This window comes from Podarcis filfolensis (assembly GCF_964270895.1).
Source record: "Podarcis filfolensis genome assembly, chromosome: 14".
In the NCBI taxonomy this organism is placed as follows: Eukaryota; Metazoa; Chordata; class Lepidosauria; order Squamata; family Lacertidae; genus Podarcis; species Podarcis filfolensis.
In genome coordinates, this window is record NC_139616.1 from 26636580 (window position 1) to 26662589 (window position 26010).

Sequence of the window (26010 nt, forward strand, 5' to 3'; positions counted from 1 at the left end):
GAGACCAGGATGCTGAACTAGATTTCCTAATTCAGTAGGCTCTTATGTGTTGGATATTTTATGGTATTTCAATATTTCATTTTAAGCCACTCTGAAGTGCAGAGAATAAATCTCCTCCTCATCTTCATATGCCAATGCTCTATGGTTCTTCATTTCTTCTCCCAAATCCACAGTCAAACGCGCTTCCCCCAAGCAGCCCATCGTCTCAGTGAGGGATAGGAAACACTCAGCAACAATAACACAGAAGATAAAACTTTATTGATATGTAGTGTGGGAGAGAGAATAAAAATACACAAAATGCCTCCCAGAAAAAAGGAGAGTTACAATACCCAAACTGTCAGGATTAGTATATCAAAACCAATCAGTTACTGTCCAGTTGTTTTTGGTAAAGAAAATACTGCTGCTAAGAGCACAAAGAACACTTGGTGAACTGGGTTCCCCCACCCCAGGGCCCTTCTTCAGAAAGAGGCAGTGACTGGTACTTAACAGCAGGGTGTGTTCACTGATGTCCTCTGCAGATTCTGAAGTCCTGCCCCAAGGCTACCCAGTTCATGTTCAAGCCCTTCTGGGGAGTTCAGGACATAAGAAGCCCCTTTTGGCCTCTCAGTGGAGACGGCCAGCTCTGCAACAAGGAGACAACCCTGCCCCTAGGAAGGGCGGCTCATGCTTGCAAGCCAATCAATGATGTTGAGAGTCAAGAGCCTGCTATCTGCAAATCTAGAAAGTGAAGGCAACTGGGCTTGGCTTGCTTCATGGTTGGAGGCACTGGTTTCTCAAGCATGTGCAACATGTACTAGGAGGCAAGGCAACCTGCAGCAAGCTCTGCCTCCAGGAATGGATGTCAGGTGGGAATGGTGGAGGAAGGAGACACCACCCTGTGGGAGTAAGCAACGGCGCATGCGCTCTCCCTGGACAGTTTCCCAAGTTTGCCTGGAGATTATTCCCAGCTCTGCAGAGTACAACTGCCAAACTGGCATTTCTCTAAAACAACCCCCTTTTAAATATGTTTTCTGTTTCAAAAGTTTCCGTTTCTTCTTCCAGCAACCCAGGATTTAACATTTCTGCTTTCAGAATTATTGCACATTTACTTAAAACAAACTATCAAGCCTTGTAGTGTTTATTTGTAGAAACAAACACACACACACTAAGCTGAGTTACACCTCTCATCCTACCTACGCTTCTCCCTGCATAAATAAAAGCCACCGTAGTGATTTATAGTACATAAATTTACAAAACAATAGTATTTAAAATGGAAGAAAGCATCTTAATAAGTCACTACGAAATTGAATGTCAGTCAAATCCAGCTCGTGGGGAGGCTTATTGAGTGATCGACACTTTTTGCATATAGGGAGAAAAGGTCTAGGGGCTCAGTCCAACCAAGTCATACTCAGAGCAGACCCACCAGAGTTCATTGACTTCAATGAGTCCACTATGAATACATGACTGGATGAACACAAGCTCCTTCAGGCACAACCCCCACCAGGGACATCATCTTGCACCCGGGGTTGTCCAATAGGATCAATGGGCTTTGCATGAGAACATGGGATTCTCATGAGTTTGTTCCCTAGGAAGGTTGGCTGGGAGGTGATGGCAGCCACTCCGAGAGACACAGGTGACGCTAGCCAGCTAGCTGCCAGGCCAAAGGGGAGGGGCCACCCAATTTTCACAGAGAAACCAGTACATGAAGGAAGATTTGCTTGCTCCTATGTGAAGCTGCAACCACCAGTGGTCACCTTTCCAGGAGAGGCTGCCTCTTTCCTTGGCACGAGGTTCAATGAGCCTTTTCGAGCTCAGCCATTGGTAAGAACAAGTGATCCCTCCCTCCCAGCTTGCAAAAGACAGCTGGGCCAAATACACTAAGAGTTAAAAAGCAAATGGGATCACAAGGTCATCTTAAAAAGCAGGAGGCACGTGTGTTCGTCTCCTTGTTTTTGCAAGTGTTTGCTCTGAGTTCTCTCTTTTTTTTCCTGACACCACTACGCCTTTTTTTAATTGCAGGAAATGTCCTTTGCTTCTGAAAACAAGACGGAGAATTCTCTAAAACAAACGTGAGGCTGCTGCATTTCAAGATAAGGCAATAGCTTTTCATTCACGTCTTCCTCAGCCCTGCTGCTCTTGAAGCTATGCGTAAATCAGTAACAAAGAATCTGTGAAAAAATATCTCTTATAAAAAACACTCAAAACTGTTTGTAGGAGATGGATATTTTGCTCGTGAAGACAGTGCTAGAAAGGCACAACTCCTTCTTAAAATGATTTAAGAAGATGCAACTCGGCCAGCCAAGCTGCAACGATACGGAGCGTGGCCCTTGCAGCCTCCTTGACTGCTTGTTTCACCTGACTGGGCTAGAAATACAGTCAACCTGACACAGCCCCCGAAAAATCGCCCCTGGGTAAAACCCATTCAGAAAAGAAGAAGAGTTACAAGATTTTGGCCACACTGACTTGGTTTGGGGCCCCCACTTTTGTTCACACTGTGCAGTCGAGTGAGAGTGGGTTTTGTTTGGACAGGAAAAGAGCAAAGAGGGGTTTTCTTTCCTGGTGTTTTATAACATTTGCGTTGTCAATCCGACATTCAGAAGAACTTTGCTTTTGTCATCATTTTGACTACCCAGATATCTAAACCGCAGGCATTTCACCTTTCAAATTCTAAGTTTAGTAGGCAAACAATTAATAGCCCCTTTGCTTTGTTTAAAAAATCGAGACTGTGTAAATATAGCCCTTTTTTCGCTTTCTGGATCGAAGCAGGAAGGAAGGCATGCTTTCACAGCTGTAGGCACCTTCAGACCAACAGCATGACCCCCCCTCCCACCCCGACCCCCACCCCTAACAAACAAGCCCTTGCCGCATGCGGATGATCTGGAGTAAGGCAGCTTGGACGTCTTCATCCATGTGACCCTGGAAAACAAAGAGGAGAGCTGAAGAAAACAGGCAGGACTTGGAACTTTTCAGTGACTTTTCAGTTGCAGTGACAAAACCTATAGATCCCAAAGTGGGTGGTATCACACACCCCCAGGGGGCAGTGGGATTCCCTAGGGGTGCTAAGAGGGAAGGGGGCAGCAGGGGGGTGCTGGAGGTGTAAAGGACTACCAACTGAATTAAACTAAACAGCTTTAACGGGTACTAGAATAAATGTGCAATTAATTGAAACCATTTTGAAGTTTTTTGTTGTGTTATTATCTTCCTTAGTGAGTTGTGCAAAGTGCTATTCTGAATCATGCTTTTTCTAGGGTAGGGGGGCACTGGGGATGAGTTTATGGAACCAAGGAGGAGGTTGCCCTGAAAGCTTTGGGAACCACTGGCCTAAACTATTCGCTGGCTCTGGCTGATCACAGAAGGGAGCAGTGGGTAGCGAGAGATGTCCCTCCAACCCAAGTAAGCTGTTCCGACTGAGTAAGAGAAACTGTGGCGGAACAAACAACACAGGCAAGCTGTGGAACATGCCCCACAACCCTCCATGCTGCCTCCCTTGAAGATTTATCTAAGGCAGGTTCAGGAGGCATCAGTCAAAAAGGGTGCAAAAAGATCACCACCCAACACAGCAAGCGGCAGCAAAGGCAGAACACGTACCTGAACAGCACTGAGAAGGTGCGTCCGATATATTGAGATGACCTCCTGGTGCTGCCTCTCAGCATCCTAGGATAAAAGAGCACACCTGGTCATTCTCCAGAGTTACATTCTCAAAGTTTAGTCTGCTTCGCTAGCCCCCCTGGGGAAGGGCTGTGGTTTACGACAGGCAGAAGGTCCCCAGCTCAAGCGTAACGGCATCTCCAGGTAAGGGTGGGAGAGACTGCCTGCTGGAAACCCTGGAAAGCCACTGCTGCCGGTCAGTGTAGACAATACTGGGCTAGGTGGGCTGATGGTCTGACTCCATCAGGCAGTTTCCCATATTTCCTAGTCTTGGAGAGAGGCACAGCATTACAGGGATGCTGGCACTCTACTTCTAAGGCTAACAAAAACCCCTTCATTTCCTAAGACGCCATGCCAGGCATTGAGCTGGAAAGCAGAGCTCATGCCATCTGTTCTGCTCTATCAGGCCTCCTCTCCCCTCAACTGTCATCTGGGGGCAGCCATTGCCTCAGACTGCTGCCGTGGGAGAGCTTTGCTGATTGCCCAGCTCCATCAAGCACCTCCTGCCCCTGAACTGTGCCAGCCAGCCATTATAGGAACAACTGTTCAGAAACTGATGCTGGAGTTCAGGGTTTTTATTTTCCTCTTCCCTCCATGTTCCTTTTCCCTTGTGTGTCATTTATTTTTTAGACAGTAAGCCTGCAGGTAGGGACTGTCTCGCTTTGACTTTATGTAAGGCTGAGGAGTCAGGAACAAAGATTCTAAGCAAATGCATAATAAATAAAATTGCCCACACACTTTCCAGCTTAGCTTTGCAACCGCAAAGAACAGAAAAAACATTTTTTTAAAAACTGGAAACAAAGGTTATTGGACCTTAAACTGTTTGCCAGCATCATGCAAGACCACAGCTCAAGGATGGTCACCACACCCAGTCCAGCTGTCTTCCCCTCACCCCCAAGCACCAGAACCCTGATCAATGAGACAAGTTTCAGCTACCACCTGATGGCTGCAGTTCACTACTTACGGCCAGCTGCTGCTGAAGGGTTTTCACCTGCGCCTGGAGCACTTCGACCTGCTGGCTCTGTCGCTTTGTGGGGAGGCCGCTGTTGTACGTAAGCTGAGAGAGACCGTTAAGGGCCTGTTTTAGCCGCTCCACATCATTAAGTAGCTCAGTTATCTTCAAGAGAGACATTGCCAAAGTTCAAACCGTAAGCCTTTCCTCTGCGGTTCCTCAGCAACATCTACTACAGGGATGGGGAGCTTGTGGCCTGACAAATATTTCGATGACTACAACTCCCAACATCCCTGACCACTGGCTGTGCTGGATGCAGGGGCTGATGGGAGATGGAGTCCAGCAGCACCTGGAGAGCCACAGATGTTTCCCATCCCAGACTTACACTTGTGTGATCAAAGCAAAAAAAGAAGTTGAAAGCTGCTTGCTTCCAACCTGTATTCTGCCCTGCTTGGAGCAGAGCCAAGCAAGCAACAGGAAGGTCACCAAAACCCTGGCCCTTTGCTAGGGGCTGGGGGGGGGGACAACAACAATGTGCTATGATACCCCGAAGTCCCCAAAATTCAAGTCACCAGTTTGCAAGGAAACAAGGACTGTCTCAGGGCCAGGAGCTGTGCATGGATGCACATTGCAAAGGATTATTAAGGATGAAAAACCAGGGTTGTCAAAGCGCAGCACACACATTGTTTTGTCTGAGCTGGAGTGGCAAAAAGGTGGCTGTGCATGAAGCAGTTCAGAACTTCACTACTTCTATTATCATTATTAATCTGCTCTTCCCCACCACAGAACACAGGCTGGTGCACAATACGATAAATGCAAGACGGCAAAAATAACTAAAATATGGATAATTTAAAACATGGGCTTTTGAACTAACCAACAGGAAAGAAGCCCGTTTTGAATTCCCAATGAGCTGAAAGCCACAGGCAGCACCTCATCAGATCAACCAGCTCTGCAGGTCTGCCTCTCATGCAAGGAAATCATGTCTGAATCCATTTCCAATGCAGCTTAAAGGGTGCAGCCCACCCCCACTTCAACCAATCAGCCTGCATTTGGCTTCCAAGTTGATTTGGGCAGGATTCGGGGATTGTCTGTGTCTACTACAGGACCACTTTCACTAGCCTGGAGCCTTATTATGTTTTGGACCAGAACACCCATCAACCACAGCCAGCATGGCTGTACATCCCTGGGGCTGATGGGAGTTGCAGTCCAAAACACTCAGAAGGCCTAGTCTGGCAAAGGCTGCAGTGCAGCAGTTCTTCCAGGCCTACCTGCTCCCCCAGCTAATGTCAGAAGCTAGTCCAAGCGCTGCCTCTCCCACCAAGGACCCCGCTGCATTCGTTATCCTCTGCTTTGGGCCTTATATGCTGCCGGCCGGCCTTTAGCCTACTGAGTCCGCCCCCTTGCCCAACTCACCTTGTTGTCTTTGGCTTCCACTTGCTTTGCGGACTCCTGGATCCTTTTCTGCAGCTCCGCGATGGTGCTCAGGGACTTGTCGCACCTCTCCTTCTGGTCCTTGATCTCCTGCTCAATGCTGAAGTTCCTGGACTGCAGGGGCTCCTTCTTGTCCTTGGTGGGGGCCTCCTCCATCCTGGCTTGCTGGGCTGCCTCCAGCTTCCGGCTGAGCTCGGCCAGCTTCTCGGCCATGCTGCCTACTTGCCCTTCCAGCTTGCTCTTCACCATCTTGTGCTCCGCCAACCCAACCACCTCTCGGCTCTCCAGCTCCCACAAGGCTTCTTTGGCGCTCTGGATTTCAGACTGCAGCTTGGCAACCTTCTCTGCCCTCTCCTGGCTCTCTCCCTCCTTCTCTCTTAAGGCGGATTTCGCGGCGGATGCTTCCCTCTCCAAGCCTTCCTTGATGCGGAGGTGCTCAGCTAGAGACACAGAGGTGGCCTTGAGATCGTCCATCTCCCGCTGAAGCTCCTGGGATTTCTGTACCTCCTGCTGGCAGCTGGCCTCCTTGCTGCTCAGCTCCCCTTTCAGCTCTTCGATGGTGCGGCCGAGCTGCCTCTCCAGGGCTTCCACCTGCTCCAGTGGGACGTATTGACCCTGGAGGCGGCTCTCTGCCTCGCGGGCCTCGGAGCGTTGCCGGGCGCTCTCCTCCTGAAGCCGCTCCTTCTCGCACTGGATCTCGGCAAACTTCTGCTGCAGCTCACACAACTGCTTGTTGAGGCCATCCATATTGCTGGCAAACATCCGCTCCATTTCGTGGGACTTCTCCGCCAGGACATAGTTCTGCTGCAAGTCGTTCTGGACGCTCAGGAGCCTGGCCTTCAGCTTCTCGTTCTCCTGGCTGTATTTCTTGCCTTCCTCCTCTCTCTCTCGGCGCTGCTCCCTCTCCTTCTGCAGCTGGCTCCTCAGTTCTTTCGCCGTCTCCTCGAAGCAGCGCTCCTTCTCTTCGAAACTGGCAAGGGGGGCATATTTGGACTTGATGCATTCCTGGATCATGTCAAGCTCCTTCTTCTGGGCCTTGATCTCAGCATGCAACTGGGCCACCTCCTCTTGCTTCGCCTGGTATTTTGCCTGCATTTCGGAACTGTTCTCCTGCAGCTCCTGAATGTTTTTGTGGAGGGCAGAGACTTTTGCCTCATGCTCCCGTGCATTTATGTATTCGCCTCCATGCACTTGGCTTTGCAGAGTCCGCAGCTTCCTCTTCAGGGTCCCGTTCTCATCGCTCACCCTCACAAACTCTTGCTTGACACTTTCCATTTTGTCCTTCAGCTCCAACAGCTCTTGGCCCGTCCTTTCGAGAGTGCTGTTCAGCACTGCCTTGACCTCCTCGTGAGTAGCCACCGGCACGTACTGCTCTTCCATGGTCTCTTGAAGAGTGGCATTTTTGGACGCAAACTCGGATGCCTTGGCTTGCTGCTCCCTGTACTTTTGGCTAAGCTCGGCGAGTTGCCGCTCCAGGCCGGCCACGGTGAGCTTCAAGGCTCCGGTCTCCTTCTCGTGCTTCTCCCGGGGGATGTAAGCCGCCTGGAGCTGGCCAACCGTCTCCTTCAAGCGGAGGTTTTCCGCCAGCAGCTTCTCCGCCTCCGTGCTGTGCTTCTGACACTTCTCTCTGCTCTCCGCCAGCTTCTTGTTCAGCTCCCCAACCGTGACGTCGCTCGCCCGCTTCACCTCCTCGCTGATCTTCAAAGGCACGTACTGGCTCTTCATCTCGCTCCGGAGGGCCTCCACTTGCTGCTTCAGCAGGCTGTGGCCTGCCTTGGCCTTTTCCGCCTCCGCCTGCCAGGCCTGGCTCTGGTGCTTCAGCTCCGCCTGCACTCGCTCCAGCTCCCTGGCCTTCTGCTCATACCTGACCTTCAGCTGCTTGTGCTCCTCTGGCCTCACATACTGGGCAAACTGGCCTCTCTGGCCCTCCAGCTCCACCCTCAGACCCTGAGCCTCCGTGCGCAGCTTCTGCCGCTCCGCCTCCGCCTCTGCCAACCTCCGCGCCTTCTCCTCCACTTCGCCTGAGAGCGAGCTCTTCACTTTCTCGAGCTTCTCCGCCAGCTTGGCAGCCGCCTCCTTCAGCTGACCCTCCGCCTCGCAGGCCCTCCTCTCCCGCTTCTCATGCTCCACCTTCAACATGCTCAGCTCCCTCTGCAGTTTCTTGTTGTCGTCCACCAGCCTGGCCTCGTCCCTGCGGAACTCCTCCACCAACAGCTCATTCTGCTTCAGCTGGTTCCTCAGCTTGCCCACCTCAGCCGAGGCCCCCTCATACTTGGCCTTGGTGTCCTTCAGCTGCTCCTTCAGCTCCTCCACCGCCTTGCTGCCAGTGGCCGCCGCCTCGCTTGTCAGGTGGTCCTTCAGGGCCAGGAAGTGCGTCTGCATCTGCTTCACTTTCCCTTCCGAGTCAAACATCCTCTTCTGCACGTCCTTCAAGGCGTCTTCCAGCTGCTTGATCTGCTGGTCCGACTCCTGCTTTGTTCTCTCGCACTCCGCTGCCAGCGCTTTGCACTCTGCCGCCTTGTGGGAGAGCTCCAGCTGCAGCCTGCTCACCTCCCCTCGGGCCGCATCGTAGCAGCTCCTCAGGTTGCCCAGCTCCCGTTTCAGAGCTTCCGCCTCGGAGGCAGCAGGAGACAGGCTTGGGCTCAGGAGCTCCAGGGGCCTCACCATGGATCTACTCTGGAGGGCAGCTGGCGCTGAGGCAGGGGCCTGCTAGAAAACAAGGAGACGGACTTCTTAAGACTCCAGAGAGGGGCTTCTACCAACAAACACACACATACACCCCTTTAACTAGCTTTTATGTAGGACAGCATTTCCCAAACACTGGTCTCCAGCTGTTTTTGGACTACAATTCCCATCATTCCTGACCACTGGTGTTGCGAGCTAGGGATGTACGGCATTAGAGCTTCCCTACAGCTCAAGGGCAGAGTACATGTGTCTTGTGTACGGAAGGCCCCAGGCCCATTCCCCAACATCTCCAGTTGAAAGGTAAGTAGATCTCAGGTAAGTGGGCTGCACAAAGCCTCTGGGGGTCACTGCCAGTTGACGTTAGGGATACGGAGCAGACAGACAATAGGCTCATCCAGGAGGATCCTTAAGGGCCTCCTCTGCTCCATTAACACATTTTGACTGTGTAATGGATCTGTCACGGATCACAGTAACCAAGTTACTAAGCTGAGGGCAGAAGCTCAATTTATCTTGCTAATGGGGCAATTGCAACAAGCCTCCCGCTTTCCGCTGATTCCCAGCCAAATAAGTGTGACATCCAAGTAATGGATGAGCCTGTTGTTCATTTCGCTGGCTCTGCCAGAGGACAGTTGCTGGCCCACACCTTCCATTTCTGTGCAGAACACAGCAAGGCTCCTACAGGAGAAGGGACAGGGAGCAACTGGACACCACGACAGCATTGTGGAGCCCCAAGAGACGGCCCAGTGACCAGGTGCACCAATGGCATTTTAACATGCTCAACATCAGAGCCACACTGCAGATGCCCACGTGGCATTCCCAAATGCACGAACGAGCCAACAAATTGGAGTACCTGTGGTTCTGCAGAATACGTGGAACCCTGCTTCAGCAAAACATCTTCTTTCCCTACAGAAAGACAAAATAAAGAGCTTGTTCAATCTAACCTGACAAAGTACAAAGCTGCTATATGTTTAGAAGGTGGAACTCAGCCTGCACTATTAAAAGTTAAACAGACAGCTGCTTCCTGCAAGGCCCCGTAGCCAGGAGCTGAGCAGCTGGGATGTCATAGAAAGCAGGGACACCCCCACTGCTGAGGGTCAAGGGAACTGGGTCTCAGGGCAGCATCTATGGAAAGGGAATGGAGAGGCAAGAGAACCACAGAGGCTGGAGGACCACAGAGCAGCAGGCTGATTGGGGCCAGCCAATACTATAAATCCTCTGGTCCTGAAAGCACAAGATCTAAGGCAAGGTGGGGGATCTCCTTCAGTCCAAGGGTCACATTGGCAACCGTGTGGGTGGGGCCAGAGGAAAAAGCAGGTGGGCAACAGATGTAGCTGACTTTTGTACTGTCTGTTGGCTGCATTCCACCCGCACAAAAGTCAAGAGATTTACTCACTGACACACACATCCCTCTCCAACCCTAATCCAAACAAGCAAGAGGAATCATCTCAGACCAAGGTCACCTCCCAGCCAGACAAAAGCACTTGAGGAGGGGACAGAGCAGTGCCAGGGAGGGGTGTGGCTTGGGTCAAAGAGGTGTGGCCAGGGGAGGGGGATGTCCTAAGTAGTGCCCTGTGAGTGAGGCAGAGAGGCCTGGACAGCCACATTCGATTCCTAGGTCTGAGGTTCTCCATTCCTGCTCTATATCATCATTATTATTAAATATATGAATTGGACATATGTCCCAAGATGATTTACACACAGGGCAGCTTACAACATTAACAGATATAGTCAGCGAACTTTATAGCCCTGCTTCTTCCGTATGTCCCCAAATTACCCACTTTCACTTGACTGCCACAACTGCAGATAGAAGGGCACAAAAACTCCACAATGTTAGCGCTCGATTCCCTTTCTAAACAAGGTATCAAGGAACAGCAATACTCACTGTTACCAAAACTGTTTCCAGATCCCCCGTGGTCACCCTGGAATCAAAACACACAGACTTTGGTTCAGAGAGATACAGATTAACCGTTCACAAGGGTTCAGGTTTTCAGAATGAAACTATTTTTTTCATAGTCTTAATCCACAGAGAACTTTCCTGAAATGGATATGATACGTAATACCTTCACAGAATAACAGAATTGTAGAGTTGGAAGGGATCCTGAGGGTAATCTAGTCCAAACCCCTGTAATGCAGAAATCTCAACTAAAGCATGCATGACTCATGGCCACCCAACCTCTCCTTAAAAAACAATCTTGCTCTATCTTCCACACGACAGACCTCTAGATATTTGAAGATAGGCAACATATCCCCTCCCCGTCTTCTCTTCTCCAGGCTAAACATACCCAGCTCCTTCAACCGTTCCTCATAAGGCTTAGTTTCCAAATCCTCAATCATCTTGGTCGCCCTCCTCTGCACACCTTCCAGAAGGGTCTGTGCAAGAGTGGACTGAGCCCTGTAGCTATAGCCTTGTCACCCAATAACACGGCTCCCAGTTCCTGCTAACTTAGTGGAGGGCTGCTTGAAACGGAAACTGGCTTCCCCACCAAAGGACAACGTACCTCATAGAATCTCAGCTTTGACTTCAGAGCTTCAAGCATCCGTGAACTTTCTTCCTGCTGCTTCTCCTTTGCTGTCAGCAGCCTCCTGAGCTCATCTTTCTGAAAGTGAGCAACAAATCAACATGGAACATACTGGTAATGTTCAAGCACTAAGAAATATGAATATGGAAATCCTGCAGGACAGAAACATGACACTTTCCAGCCTATCGTAGCTTACAGAAAAATAGGAAGCAGTTTTACATAGAGTAATATAGGAGAACCATTGGTCCATCTAGCTCAGTGCTGCCTAGACTGACTGGCAGCAGCTGCTCTCCTGGATTTCAAGCAGGAGTCTCTCTCAACTCTACCTGGAAATGCTGTCAGAGGTGAACCTGGGACGTTCTGCATCCAAGACAGATGCTCTACCCCTGAGCTGCAGTCCTTCCCCTGTAGATCTGATCCATGCACACAAGCATACCCTCCTTTCTGGATTCAGCCTGCAAGGAAGGTTAGCCCCCATGACTCTTGCACTGGCTTTAGGGAGTGGTGTGAGCAGATCTTATGGTGGGTACGGTGGATGCCAAACATGTTATCAGAACTGACCCCAAAAGCAAAGTTCCCTTCCTTCCTTTTTCATTTCAAATCAAATGTTCAGTTGCTGTTTAAGAGAGATGGAATAATTTTTCCCCTCAGCTTCAGATTTCTCAACAAATAAGTTTAGGGTGGGGAAAAAGAAAGATTTTTTCTTTACCTCGCTTTCGAGATCATCTGCGACCATTTGCTCCTGCAAAGAACAGAAACAGCCATTGGAATTGTATCTTGATTTATATTGTTATATAACATTGTCAGCAGGAAACCTGGCCAACCTCATTCAGTATCCCAGTCTGTAAAATGGGGATAAAGGCAAACAAGTGCACCATAAACCCATGAACACACCAGCCCATAAATGCACCAGATCACCCTGGAAGGGCCCTCTGAGCTGCTGTCATTGCAAACTGTGTTCCATTACCTCGTTCAGCTGCAGCTGCAGACCATTGATTCTGTCCAATAGAATCCGGTGCTCCTGCTGGATCTCCCTTAGCCTGCCTTTCAAGTCTTCATTCTCTCTTTCTAATTCCTTAAAACAGGGGACATTTTAAAACTGAGATCAGTTATCTCCTGCAGCATTAAAGCAACTGAGGGATAAAATTAGGGAAATGGAGCAATTCCAATTTTAATGCACACCTCCCAAATTCACATACTCCCTAACCAAAAACACAGCTATCCTCCGAAATATACACTTCTCTGCATTCTGTGACACAAGTTTACTTGCAAGATCACCTTACCCCATATAAACTCACTCAACCACTTTGATCTGCAGAACCGGCACTGTTACAGGTGCCACCCGTTCTGCATTTTTAAGAACTCCATCTTTAAGTGTGGCAGCACCTACACGCTGGACCTCCCTGCCTATTGACATCAGCTATGTGCCTTCACTGTAATGTTTCCGGTGCCTGCTGAAAGCATTTATACACAAGGCCAGGTGTTTAGAAAGCTGGTGCAACTTTGTCTGTTTTTAGTTTATTGTTATTTGAACTTTCTGAAAGTCTAAATTTTTTCTTAATGCTTCTTACTGATAATTTTATTGATTTAGCTTTTTTACAAACCACTTTTAAGTTTTTTTCTTTTTACAATCAAGCGGTGTATAATTTTTTTAAAGAAAGAAAAGTCTCCAGTCGATCAGTGCATACAGAAAAGTGCATATTAGGGAAAACAACTTACAAAGATGCTTTATATTAAGGTGAATTGCTTGCAAAGATCTGTATATTAAGAGAAACACACATGAACTCTCATGCAGACTTTTAAAAAAAATTAATAAACTAATGTGGAAAATAGGGCAAACTGAACAAGACAACTGCTACTGACGGATTTGTCCACCCCTAGATGTAACAAATCAAAGTAAATTCTAACAACAACCACTAGTGGGCACCCTACCTAAATATGGCAGGTGGCCAGTAACAGCCCTCTTTCCTTATCCACATACTTAAGAGGCCATCAGCACTTCAAACTGCTGCTTATCTCCAGCCTGTCAACAGCTGAAAAACCAGCTCTTAGAGATGCTTAAAGTGTTTTTCTTCTGACTTGGATATGCCAGACACTGAACTGCTCAGCCCACACACCACAGACAGATGTGCTTAGCTCAAAAACAGGCAGCTTTTCTTACACTCAAACAAAAAACGGGGAAAAGCTATCATGGTAACCAGTAATGGACCATGCCAAGCATGTCTTCATATTTCATAGAGCAGCCTTCCCGAACCCAATGCCCTCTAGATATTTTGGACTGTAATTCCCATCATCCCTGGCTGTGCTGGCTCAGGCTGATGGGAGTTGTAGTCGAAAACATCTGGAGGGAACCAGGTTGGGGAAGGCTGGACCAGTTAAAGCTACAAACAACATGAGAAGGGTAGGAGGAGAAACAAGACCGCACCAAAATGGGTCCTCATCCAGATCTCACATTCTCACTTAATTTTCTCCAAGCGAGCATTTGTACTATGCAAACAAGAACCTAAACAGCCGCGTTTTGCTCAGAGTAGACCCACTGAAATGGACCTAAGCTAGCCATCGCCATAGATTTCAATGGGTCTGCTCTGAATGGGACATCCATGAGGATCCCAGCACAGCTCATTTACATTTGCTTGTTCCTATCATCCATTTAGCTTTTGTGCCACACCTCTGCAACTTTGAAAAGAACCTGAAAAGCTGGAATCCCACACTTCTTTCAGCGTTTTCTCACACCTGCTCGCTTGAGAGCATCCCACACAAAGCCCAAATCTCTCCCTTCACCTGTACATTCCGGTGTTCCTTCTGATGCGTCTTGAAGCTCATGTCCTCTAAGGCATTTGGTTGACTCCATTTTGGCAGCATGTTGGTCACCTGTTGTGCAGCATTGAAACACGGAATTGTCAGAGGAAGTAAGAGACGCGTATGAACTGTGCCAGCAGAAGCAGCAGCAGTGTAAGAGATCCATCAGTCACATTAATCTCAGAAAGCTATCAAGTCTTGGAGGCAAACAGCAGCCCAGAAGGTGGCGAAGTTGGCAGGCCTTGCTCATTTTGAGGAGGCTGACAAACATACCCAGAAACTTACATCTTTTCCTGAGGCCCTTCCCCAGGTCTTGCCTCTGAAGGAGACTCAGAGGGTGATGAAAAAGGAGGGGGCCTTTTCAGTTGTGGCTCCCCATCTGTGGAATGCTCTCCTCAGCAAGGTCTGCCTGCCACCTGCCTGACATCTTTTCAGCACCAAGTAAAGACTTATCTTCTTTCCAAGGCTTTTAATGGACTAAGATGAAGTTGTTTTGCTACTTGTGTGCTGCCAAAGCTTTCTCTGGTGGTTATAGGGATTGTTTTGTGCTGTTTTCATAGTGTAATATATTCATATTTATCCTTTAATTGTGCTTTAAGTCACTTGGAGACCTTCCGGTAACAAGCAACTAACAAGTGAAATCATATTATTATAATTAGCATCATTAGGGATGGATGAGAGGTCAATAAGGCAAGACTTTTCCTAGAAAGCAGAAACTCCCCCTGAATAAATATTAAGTAGGCAGGACCTATCTTGGTTATGAACTTGCAACAACACATATGACAATATGCAGAATCCTCACCTTGAGATGAGGCTGTCCTTTCTTCATGACTTCGTAACTTGCTAAAAAAAAAAGAAAATAATAATTTGTTTTCTGTTTAGACATTCCAAGCAGATGATTAGACAAAATGCAACACTCTTTCCAAGGGAGTCTATTCCACTGTCAAACAGCTCTTACTATCAGAAAGTTATTCCTAATGTGTGGTCAGAATCTGCTTTCTTGTAATTTCAATCCATTGGTTCAGGCCCTATCCTTCAGAGCAGCAGAAAACAAGTTTGCTCCATCCTCCATGTGACAGGCTTTCAGATATTTCAAGATAGCTACCACATCGTGTCACAGTACGATCCCCAACAATGGGTAGCAATTGAGTGCAGACTGTCACAAAGAGAGATCCCAATGGCCAGTCTCCAGCCTATCACAAATAAAACTCAAAAGCTGTCCACTCCTGGCTTTACAGCAACTTCTCATGCCTCAAACTGGAACCAGACATGCGAGGAGGTAAATATTCTTCATTTCTTTTTAATCACCCGCTCCTCAACTCCAAGGAAAGGTAACATACCTTTGTTAGACTCCTCCATGGCAGCCTTTATCAGAGCCAAGATTTCAACGCTATCACCAATCCTTGCATAGTAAGAGCAGTCATGGCCAAGGGCATCCACCAAAGTGATGTCCGCACCATTTTTGAGCAAAACCTCCACAGCATCCTTGCAGCCATATTCACAGCCTAACATCAGAGATGTCCTGAGGATGGAAGAAGAAGCCACATGGGAACATGAGGAGTCTTGTGGAGATGGTACATGCAATGGTGGGCTCTGTGGAACAATCACTATGCTTTTTCTTTTCATCCGCTTGCATTAATATCCCCAACTCTGCAAAACTGTGGGCAAAGGGGCTCCCAATATGCAAACAGGCGCAATAAAACAGTTCACACAACAAGCCAGGCATGTGGTGATGTGTAGTCAGTGTGGCGTAATGGTTGGAGACCAGAGTTCGAATCCCCACTCAGCCACAAAGCTCAATGGGTGGCCTTGGGCCAGAAACCATCTCATAGCCTAACCTACCTCACAGGGTTGTTGTGAGAATTAAATGGGGAGGTGGAGAACCATGTACACCACCTTGAGCTCCTTGGAAGAAAAAGTGGTATATTCATGTAATAAACAGTAGTACAAGTCGGGAAGATGAAAAATGCACCTGAAAAATTTTCATCAACTCAAAAACTCTCTCACATTCCATTGGTCTAATACTCCTACAGCAGATCATCCCACAAATGATCACAATGAGATTTTTCTTTTCTTCTTTTTCACAACACGTTTGAGACTTGAGATGCTTTTTTTTCTGAAATGCTATCTGCTATTTATTTACCAGTGGCTCGCTGACAGAGGTATCCTTGTTTAAGCAGCTGTAGTTTGAACAAACCACCATTTTCTACACTGAACCATAACAATAAACTATGGTTTGTTCCAACCAGGAATGGAACCTTTAAACCTCTTCCCCCTTGGCCACAGAGGGATGCGGGAAGAGCATAGAGGTCCAAGATTCATCTAGGCTCATGTACGTAATATTAAACCATGATTTGCGGTGACATCTGAACCAGGCCAGAATGTGGGCAGGTTATCTGTCAATTGCCAAACTGATGGCACTGTATTAGTAAATAAATAAATGAAGCAGTCAGAATTTTGCTATCTTTGAAGAAATTCCACCACTTCGGATCAACACACCCCAAGCTTGTGTCCATCAGTTTCATTGTTTGAATCCCCAGAGAGTGTTCTTTGGAAAGCATACAGACACATCACCCACGGGGGGCTAAATGGATGCATTACCGGTTCTGTTTGTCTCTTGCATTGACATCAGCGCCCCTGTCGAGCAGAAGTTGACATATGGCTGGACGGCACATCTGAGTGGCCAGCACCAGAGGCGTCCTCCCGTCCTAGAGAGAAGGGGCAGGAAAACATTACAAAGGAAGGGTAAAATGAACTTGACCAATCCTGGGGAAGGACCCTGAAAGGGGCCTGCATGAGACTTACTGCATCTCTGGCATTCACCAAGGCTCCATGGTCACACAGTAACTGGATGCTGGATGAACAATCTGACATCGCTTTGGGAGACAGAAGGACATCACATCATTAGTAAATGGATCACTTCGCTACCGGTGGGCTATTTATACATTGTCAGATTTCTATGAATGGTTGCGCCTTTAAGATCTAGAAGCCACAACCGTTCTAACAACAAATGTCCAACCAGGGAACAGCAATTGCTTTTTAATTAAAAAGGGCCAATATGCCAGTATCTTCCATGCACCTGAACTCCAGCCCTGCAAGAAAAGCCTGTGTGTTGTTAGTGGCTCACCTAACCCAACTGCACCTTTATCAGTTGCCTGAGGCGCAGAGATAGTGTGGAAGAGAACCTAGCCTCTCCCTAAAAGCTTCTCCTAACTGGTGGTCTGGAAGAGGAACATCAATCACGGGGGGGGGGGGGGTAATTGGATTGTTTTTGTTTTATTGTGTATTTTGTGTTCTCATTGTGAATTTTTATGTTCGGAACAACTCTATGATCTTTGGACAAAGGGCAGTATACAAATTTAATAAATAAATATTAAAATAAGAAGTTTGCAGCTAGCCTTTCCCAATCTGGGGGGCGTCCAGATGTGTGCGTCATATGATGCTGGAGCTGATGGGAGTCATAGTCTAAAACATCGAGACAACAAATTGGGAGAGGCTGTCCCAGCCACATGTGGAAATTGAGCAGCTATTCATATGCCTTGCCAAACACGGTCCTTCTCAAGGCGTTAGGAGAAATTGCTCCAAAGGAAGGAAACTCCCTTACCTGCATCATGAAGAGCAGTGCGACCCTGAAGATCCACATTTTCTGTAGGGCAGTTGTACTATGGGAACAGCCAAAGACATTTCATCAATACTGTTATTACTATTAATTATTATCGTTGTCGCTGTTAAATTTATTACCTGCCCTTCACCAGCAGGCCACAGGGCAGGTTACAACCATTTAAAATTCAGCTTTAAAAACAGCTAAAACAAATCACTGTCCCAAGAATATGGAATAGACCTGCAATTTACTTATTCTAACATTTATGGTTAAGGGTTCCTAATAGTGGCAGCACTCTCATGATGAAAATATTTCAAGAAACATTTAAATAAGATTCAGCTCCAGAATGTTAAATGTGCTGTTCAGCTTTGCAGATCTATTATTATTATTATTAATTTATTAGGGTTTTTAAAAAAACAAAAATAACTCAAAGTGACTTACAACAATAAGTAAATCACACATGCATTAAAACCAGCATAAAACAAAATGGGGGGAATCTAAAATGCATTCATATTTTTAAAATAAAACATCCCATCTACTGAAGGAGGCCAGAGATAATTAAAAGAAAGGAGTCAGAACATATAGTGGCTGTGCTGTACTGTAGATATCATACCTAACCTATTAATTACCTAATAAGTAATTTCGTTGTCCCTGAGAGGGGGCAATGACAATAAAGATATTATTATTTTAATCTGGGAGGCATAACAAAGGAAGCTTCCTTATATAGAGTCAGACCTTGATCCACCCAGCACAGTATTGCCTACACCAGCTTTCTCCAACTAGCTGCCCTTCTGATGCTTAAAATTCCCATCATTCCTATTAACAGGCTGGAGCTGATGGGAGAGACAATGTAAGAACACCTGGCTTTGGGAGCCTAGCCTACACTGACTGGGAGAGGTTCTCCAGAGTTTCAGATAGCAGCCTTTTCCCAGGAGATGTCAGGTGATGAACATGGGAGCTTCTGTATGCTGTGAGCTATGGATCCTTCCCCATAAATCTTTATGAAACAGAAAGCTTCATACACACAGAGGAATTACCTGCTTATATCTATCCTAGCACAAAGACTCTCAGTTTTCTGCTTGTTTCTTCAGATTTCTTCAACATCCCAATTTGAAAATAACAAGGTTCAGGGTGATCAAAACCTTATTAGATTTTTGGCCATTCCTGCACCAACATTTGGGTTAAGGTGTCCAAACAGCAGCAGCTATAACGTGATGGGAATATTTCAAGGGACGACACACACAGAGAAAGGAAAAAAGCTTTGCTGTCATGGTTTCCCCTCACCTCCTACCCTGCCTTTTACATGCAACACTTAAACAATTTGTCAAACCTACAGTACCTGCAACAATTTTTGCAGACAGAGTGCATGCCCATATTTCGCAGCGAGGTGCAGACCGTTCCTTCCTAGAGAGGTCAAAGTGACAAGGAAATGCAGAATGGAATCATGAAAGACATGGCAGAGCTTTCATTCAGTGTCTACCACAGACCCATACACACAGAGATGGGTTGTGTGCTGAACATAAAAAGGTAAAGGGACCCCTGACCATTAGGTCCAGTCGTGACCGACTCTGGGGTTGCGGCGCTCATCTCGCTTTATTGGCTGAGGGAGCCGACGTACAGCTTCCGGGTCATGTGGCCAGCATGACTAAGCCGCTTCTGGCAAACAAGAGCAGCGCACGGAAACGCCGTTTACCTTCCCGCCAGAGCGGTACCTATTTATCTACTTGCACTTTGACGTGCTTTCGAACTGCTAAGCTGGCAGGAGCAGGGACCGAGCAATGGGAGCTCACCCCATCACGGGGATTGAAACTGCCGACCTTATGATCGGCAAGTCCTAGGCTCTGTGGTTTAACCCACAGCGCCACCCGCGTCCCGTGCTGAACATAGCTTGAGTTAAAATACTGACCATGATGTAACTACTGTATTTTATACATCAATTCACCAGGGATGGAAAGACAATGGATTATTTTAAGTCAATCTACCTTGAAGAGTGACCCAGCTTAGACCCTTCCATGATGTCTCAACTTCCCCATGGCTGCCAACAGCAAACCCTCACCACAACCCCAGGGATGTAATCGGCAAAAAGGTGGCTGGGAACCCAACAGGGACACTGATACACATCTAAGAAGCTAGTTTACAACAACCCCTTTCTATATTCACTCAGCAGGTTTGAGCAATACATGAAAACATTTGCCCAACATCTTCTACAATCTCTCTTTAGGAGGATCTTATCAGAAAGACAACCCTCTTATTTTAAACAAGGACTCATACCTGCTGCATCAGTAGCTACAATGTCAACCCCGTGTACAAGAATGGCATTCAGACAATCAAGATTCCCTTTGGCAGCTACAACATGGAACCTAAACAAAGCAAAACAGGAAAATGTCTGTGTATTGTTTGCATATACAAGGTTACAATTAAAATGTTGCAAGTGCAATCCAACGCTATAAAAATACAAAAGCAGCACAGAAAAGCACCTGCAGCAGAGAATAAAAAGAAATACAACAAACAGGCTGCTGGGATAGCTCAGTCTGGAAAGCATGAGACTCTTAATCTCAGGGTTGTGGGGTTCAAGCCCCACATTGAGCCAAAGATTCTTGCACTGCATTTACTCTTAGCCTAACCTGCCTCACAGGGGTGTTATGAGGATAAAATGTGGAAGAGAATTATGTACACCATCTTCACCTCATTGGAGGAAACGTGGGATGCAAATGTAATAAATTATTATCATCATCATCATCACCACCACCACCACCGCTGCCGCTATCTATCGATCTATTTCCCACCCTTCATCCTATGATCCCAGGGAGGTTACAACATTACAACACAACTATAAATATAAATGGGATAAGTAAATGTAAGCTGAAAAGTCTCTTGGAGCCCTCGGGATCTATTAGCCAATTTAATAGGCCACCACCCTTATAGAGAAGCAAGAGGAGGCTGACAGAAATTTAAACCTCAACAGGAAATGGCCTTACCATGGCAAAAGCCTTCTTTAAACACACACACACACACACACACACACACACACACACACACAACCACCCCACTTTCAGACCTTCCCATTCTCCTCCTGCCTCACACAGAAAACCAAACCAAGCATCTCCTGCTATGTCCCATGGGCCAATAACGTGTTGGGGCCATAAAGTCCTGAACAGCTCTGGATCTGGCGGCATCAGAAGGACACTCATCCAAGGGGTTTCTGGATGTCTTGGTCTTCAATGTGCAGTGCAATCCTACACATGTCTAGTCTGAATTAGGACCTTTTGGGATTTAATGGGATTTACTTCTGGGTTAAGCGAGTAAAGGACTGCAGTTCAAATCTTCCAACAGGAGAACAATCTTTTAGAACAAACCTTCTAAAATCTTTACCCCAGTTTGTATCTGGGATTTGAATTGGTGTTATGTATGTACTGTTGTTGTTTTAAACTGTTTTTGTATTTATAATTGGGTGATTTCTAAACTGTTCTTTTTATTGTTGCAATTTCTTTAACTGTGTTAATATACATAACTGTTGTATATATGCTATATTGTAAATTGCTTTGGGATGCCTCACAGAAAGCAATTCATAAAGTAAGAAGAAGAAGAAGAAGAAGAAGAATGTGCAACGGGTAAACCCTAATAGAAAGGCAATCTTTGAACAGCCAGATAGAATGTAGGTTAACCCTGGATTTCTGTTTTTCAGTCTGCTGAGAATGCACAAACTCAGAGATTTCTGTAATTCTCAGCAATCCTTACAACAGCCCTGTGAAGCCGGCCATTGTTATCTCCATACAGTGGTACCTTGGGTTACATATGCTTCAGGTTACAGACTCCGCTAACCCAGAAATAGTGCTTCAGGTTAAGAACTTTGCTTCAGGATGAGAACAGAAATCGTGCTCCGGTGGCGCAGCAGCAGCAGGAGGCCCCATTAGCTAAAGTGGTGCTTCAGGTTAAGAACAGTTTCAGGTTAAGAACGAACCTCCAGAACGAATTAAGTACGTAACCAGAGGTACCACTGTATTAGAATAAAGGGGCTGAGGTGCTGGCTTGCTCAACACCAACGAGTGAGCTCATGGCTAGGCTGAGAAGCCACATCTCTGGATGTTGGTTCCAGAGAGTGAGAAGCTGTGCCTGAATGCCTCTGACCTCTGGCTTTCATCTTGGAAACTCTTGGGGGTATGCAGGCTGTGACCTACAACCACCCAGACATAGTCACCCACCACAAAGCATCCAATACAAGGCTCACAGAATAACCCTAGCATTAAATGTCCTCACCGCCTACCATTTAAGACAGAAAACAGCTTTGTGCAGTAACTTGAGACTGCCATTCAAACCTTCTCCGGATTGGCTACTGAGAAGCTTCTGAAGTTACCACAAATATCTCCCCTTTTATTATGTGCGCACACAGGAGTTCAGAGAGTGAAACGAAAAGGGACCCGGGAGTGGGACAGACACCACACAAGTAATACAAACCGCATGGGAAAGACCCAGGCCTTTTATTCTCGTCTGAAGCAAGTTTGGAACCAAACCACAAACACACCCTGCAACCTAGACAGATTTTTTTGAATCAACCAGGCAGAGACCACCCAATTACTTGCTTCTGGATCTGCTGCATATTACTGTGTCAAGGAAAACAATTCATCTCAAGCAGCTTTCACAGTGCCTTCCAGTTGCTGTTGGACTACAGCTCCCATCAGCCTCAGCCAGCATGGTCCAAGGTTGGGGGTGGTCAGAGCTGTAGTCCAGTAACATCTGGAGGGCCCCCAGGTTTCCCCTCCACTAAACCACATGTTTACACAGTTCGGCATGACATCCAAACATTCCCTGTATGTGTGGAAGCATAAAATGCTCTTCCGCAGGATGCAGGTCCCAACAGCTTTCTGTTTATTTAAAACATTTCTATGGCACCTTTCCAAGGCTCAGGGAGGCTTAGAGGAAATAAGCACTAGGCAGATAAGAGCCAACAGAAACAACAGTGCCCCTCTCAAAAATTTGGAAGGGGCCAGGAAGATCAAAGGCAAAAAAGACACATCTAAGCAGCCCTCCTCCAAGGGGTGGGTGGGCTACAAACTTGGTGGGAGGTGGGCAGAGCAGCTGAGGTCAAAACCCCGACTTCTACTCACGCAGATCTTCCTTCCACATCGAGTTTGGTGGGGTTTACGCCCTTCTTGGCAAGGACAGACGAGATCTTTTCCACGTCGCCCCGTTCAGCAGCTTTCATCAAGCGATCATCGTACTTGTTCCAGTCTGCAGTCAACTGTTCAAAGAATGCGGGAGAAATGTTTTCAGTGTACAGTGGTGCAAATCCCTCAGAAATACGAGCAAAAATGCCTGTTTCCCATAGAGGATAAAGTGGGGGAGGGGGGAGAAGTGTTATTCATCTGCCATCCATGTAGCTGGAAGGGAAAATCCCTTAAGAAACGGAAGCCAAGGAAAGCTGCTTCTGGGCTTTAACAAAACAAAAAACTGAAGGAGCTTGGTTTCTCATATTATTGTGTCAGTTTAATACGGGAAGTACATAAGAAAAATCCAAACACTGAGGAAACCATGAAGGATTCATGCCTTTTGCATCCCATTATTTACTGGCATGCAATGTTATTCTCACGAAATAAGATAATAGGATATTTGCAGCACCTTTCTGCAGTTCAGTGTATATTTGAATGTGCTTAGAGATGCAGAAGATCTCAGCTCAATGGGCAGCTTCACTTAAACAACGATCAGAGGAATGGGTTACCTTAAACACAATCAGGCTTGGTGTGGGGAGTGTTTTGGCTTTTTCGAGCCTAATTGCTAGAGGGGAGAGGTGACCTTCTTGCAGACTTCAGCTGGGGAGGCAAAGTTAGCCCTCCAGCCAACCACCCTCACTGCACTCTCTCCATAAAGATCACCTCTCCTGCAACACAGTAAGGCTTACAAGGCTTTCTTTTTTGAACTGAATTTTACATAGCACACACAACAAGCCAGCGGTGGTGCAGTGGTTTATGCTGGACTAGGACCTGGGAGACGGAGGTTCAAATCTGCACTCAGCCTTGAAGCTTGCTGGGTGTCCTTGGGCCAGTCACTCACTCTCAGCCTAGTCTACCCCACAGGGTTGCTGTGGGGATTGAACGAGGAGGGGGAGAACCACATAAGTCACCTTGAGTTCCAGAGGATAAAAAGGTGGGATATAAATGCAAAAAATAAACAAACATCCCAGTTACAACTAATTCTATACATATACACATGCACACACACTTAAAGCTCTCTCACGTAATAAAGAGTTTTTTCCAAGCCTAATTCTGGTGCAGAGGAAGTTTTCAGAAGAGGGGTCACAGCTGGGGAGAAGACAGTCAATGCTTCCCAGCTGCAACCCACTTTGAAAATGCCCACCACCAAATTCTATTGCTTCTAAGGGCGGAGTGTTTGTGTGTGTGTGTGTGTGTGTGTGTGTGTGTGGAGAGGCGGTAAGGAGGGAGATTTCAGGTGGTGTGGGGAGGGCCCAGGGCCTTCATTGCACCCAGCTTGAGGACTGGCAATTCACCATCCCTGGTGAAGATAGAAGCTGATAGGAAAAGCATCTTCCTGCCCAAGATCATGGAGAGTTGCTGCCTGCCACAGCTGACAATGTGCTAGGTCAGAGCTGGGGAAGATCTGTGGCCCTTCAGTTAGTTGCTGGAGTCATGAGGGTTGTTGGGGGGGATTTAATGAGGAGGAGAACTATGTATACCACCTTGAGCTCCTTGGAGGAAAAATGGGATATAAATGCAAATGAATGAATGAATGAATGAATAGGATAATAAGCCAGACCTCCCACAAAACAGCTTTTTCCCCTATTCCTTTGACTGTACAAGAATTCTAGCTTCCGGTAGAACTAATTTCAGTTCTTCTAAAACAGAAAGAGTCTATGATATCATTTGCACACCAGTTTAACCATCAAGAGGCCCTTTCTGTTTCCAGAGCCTCCTTGCTCTGGTTTAATTGCCAGGAGTGTTCTGTTTGGATTTCCAGTCAGGCCACCTTGGTGCCTTCTCAGAATAGAAACAAGGTTCTCCACCCTACTTGGCATTTCTTGTTTTCAAGATAGACAGAAAGAAAAAGTATTGCAATCCAAAACACTCTCTTCCCCTACTTCAGCCCACCAACGCCCAAGTCCTCCTTTCTTGCAAAAGGCTTGCATTTCTACTCAAAGGATAATGGCTACATTTGAACTGCACAGGAATGTGTTGTTTTTGAGGTTCTCCCACTTCCCATCTCAACTGGGTGTGGGCCTATTTCATGTGTTATTCCTCTCAAGCTGCAGATTAAATCTCTGCCTGAAATGAAAGCAGTATCTTCCTGCCTATGAATGGCGGCATGTGTGGTTTGCTCTGGAAATGTACAGAAGAAGCCAAAACCAATGCCCACTGCAGGTTCCTGGCAGGCACACCTAGACCACAAAAAGAGAAAGTGCCATCCGTAGTGTCATTCAAACACTGAAAGGCACCTGCTTTTTCCCAGTCATTTCTACAGAAAGACAACTTGCAAAGTGACCCAAATGAATGTGGAAGCAATTATTTTATTTTATTTTATTTGCCTCCCACTACACCGCAAGCAACTGCATTCCAAAGCAGGGTGTCATTTTTCTGCCTGTAGTGTCACATGAAACCACAGTAGCACAATTTGGGCATGCACCCCACTAGCTAGCAGGAAATCCATCACCAGAGGGAGAAACAGCAGTTGCCATACCAGCAGCAAACGCTAAACTGGTACCAACAGGGAGAAAATTCTAGCCACTCCCCCTGATGTGCTAGCTTTCTACATGCAGGAAGCTTCCAAATACATGTTGCCATTCAACGGTCCACCCAGCTACCTTGTCCATGTACATATAGACCAGGCTTTGCTCAACTCATTCCCTTGCAAATAAAAAGCTACTTCTGATTAGGGCTGGGCGATATCTGGTTTTCAACATCACAATATATCACCAGCTAAATATCACGATATATATTGTGATGTTATTTCAATACCGACATTTATTGCACAGCCCTATTTCCAATGTGCAACAGTAGTTAAAGAAATCTATGAACAACAATATTTAAATCTTTCACCTCCCAGCAATAAGATTTAAAAACTTCTGCACACAAATATGCCCTTGGTATCAACAGCTTCAGAAAGGCATATTTGAGGGCACAGTGACCCACAAGTTGGTCTGCATGTCCAGGTGTACCTTTCCATCTAGAATCGGGGCCGCAGCAGGACTCCACGTTTGCATTTGCTCAGTCAGTAGGCAAAAACTGCACAAAAGCCAATGGACGTCATATTTGATTATCCCATGGCTAATTCTGGCCTGTATGGGATTATAGTGGTATGGGGCAAGCCTGCTTTCATCTCTCAGCCCTTCAGTCTTCAGCCGCTCCCTTCTAGGGCTCTTCAAAGGAGCAAAGGCAGCAGCACTGACC

The 26010-nt window shown here is 46.8% G+C and overlaps 1 protein-coding gene across 13 annotated transcripts in view; it reads right to left on the reverse strand.

Moving 5' to 3' along the window:
* Positions 1–236: 236 nt before the first annotated feature.
* UACA (uveal autoantigen with coiled-coil domains and ankyrin repeats) overlaps positions 237–26010 on the reverse strand; it is a 49916-nt gene continuing 24142 nt past the window's right edge. For 3 of the 13 annotated variants that reach the window (XM_083586200.1, XM_083586203.1, XM_083586207.1), the window contains exons 2-19: positions 22720–22853; positions 19886–19974; positions 18954–19018; positions 17618–17675; positions 16819–16889; positions 16615–16721; positions 15354–15535; positions 14816–14856; positions 13996–14085; positions 12182–12289; positions 11924–11956; positions 11194–11292; positions 10578–10614; positions 9546–9598; positions 5993–8716; positions 4592–4744; positions 3568–3633; positions 237–2895 (exon numbers count right to left, since the gene is read on the reverse strand). In XM_083586200.1, coding sequence (XP_083442326.1) covers positions 2824–2895; positions 3568–3633; positions 4592–4744; positions 5993–8716; positions 9546–9598; positions 10578–10614; positions 11194–11292; positions 11924–11956; positions 12182–12289; positions 13996–14085; positions 14816–14856; positions 15354–15535; positions 16615–16721; positions 16819–16889; positions 17618–17675; positions 18954–19018; positions 19886–19974; positions 22720–22853 — 4182 coding nt within the window. In that variant the 3' untranslated portion in view covers positions 237–2823. Of the gene's footprint in view, positions 2896–3567; positions 3634–4591; positions 4745–5992; positions 8720–9545; positions 9599–10577; positions 10615–11193; positions 11293–11923; positions 11957–12181; positions 12290–13995; positions 14086–14815; positions 14857–15353; positions 15536–16614; positions 16722–16818; positions 16890–17617; positions 17676–18953; positions 19019–19885; positions 21382–21609; positions 22854–26010 lie in introns of all 13 variants that reach the window. The other 10 variants (XM_083586204.1, XM_083586196.1, XM_083586198.1 and 7 more) reach the window with 4 other exon arrangements.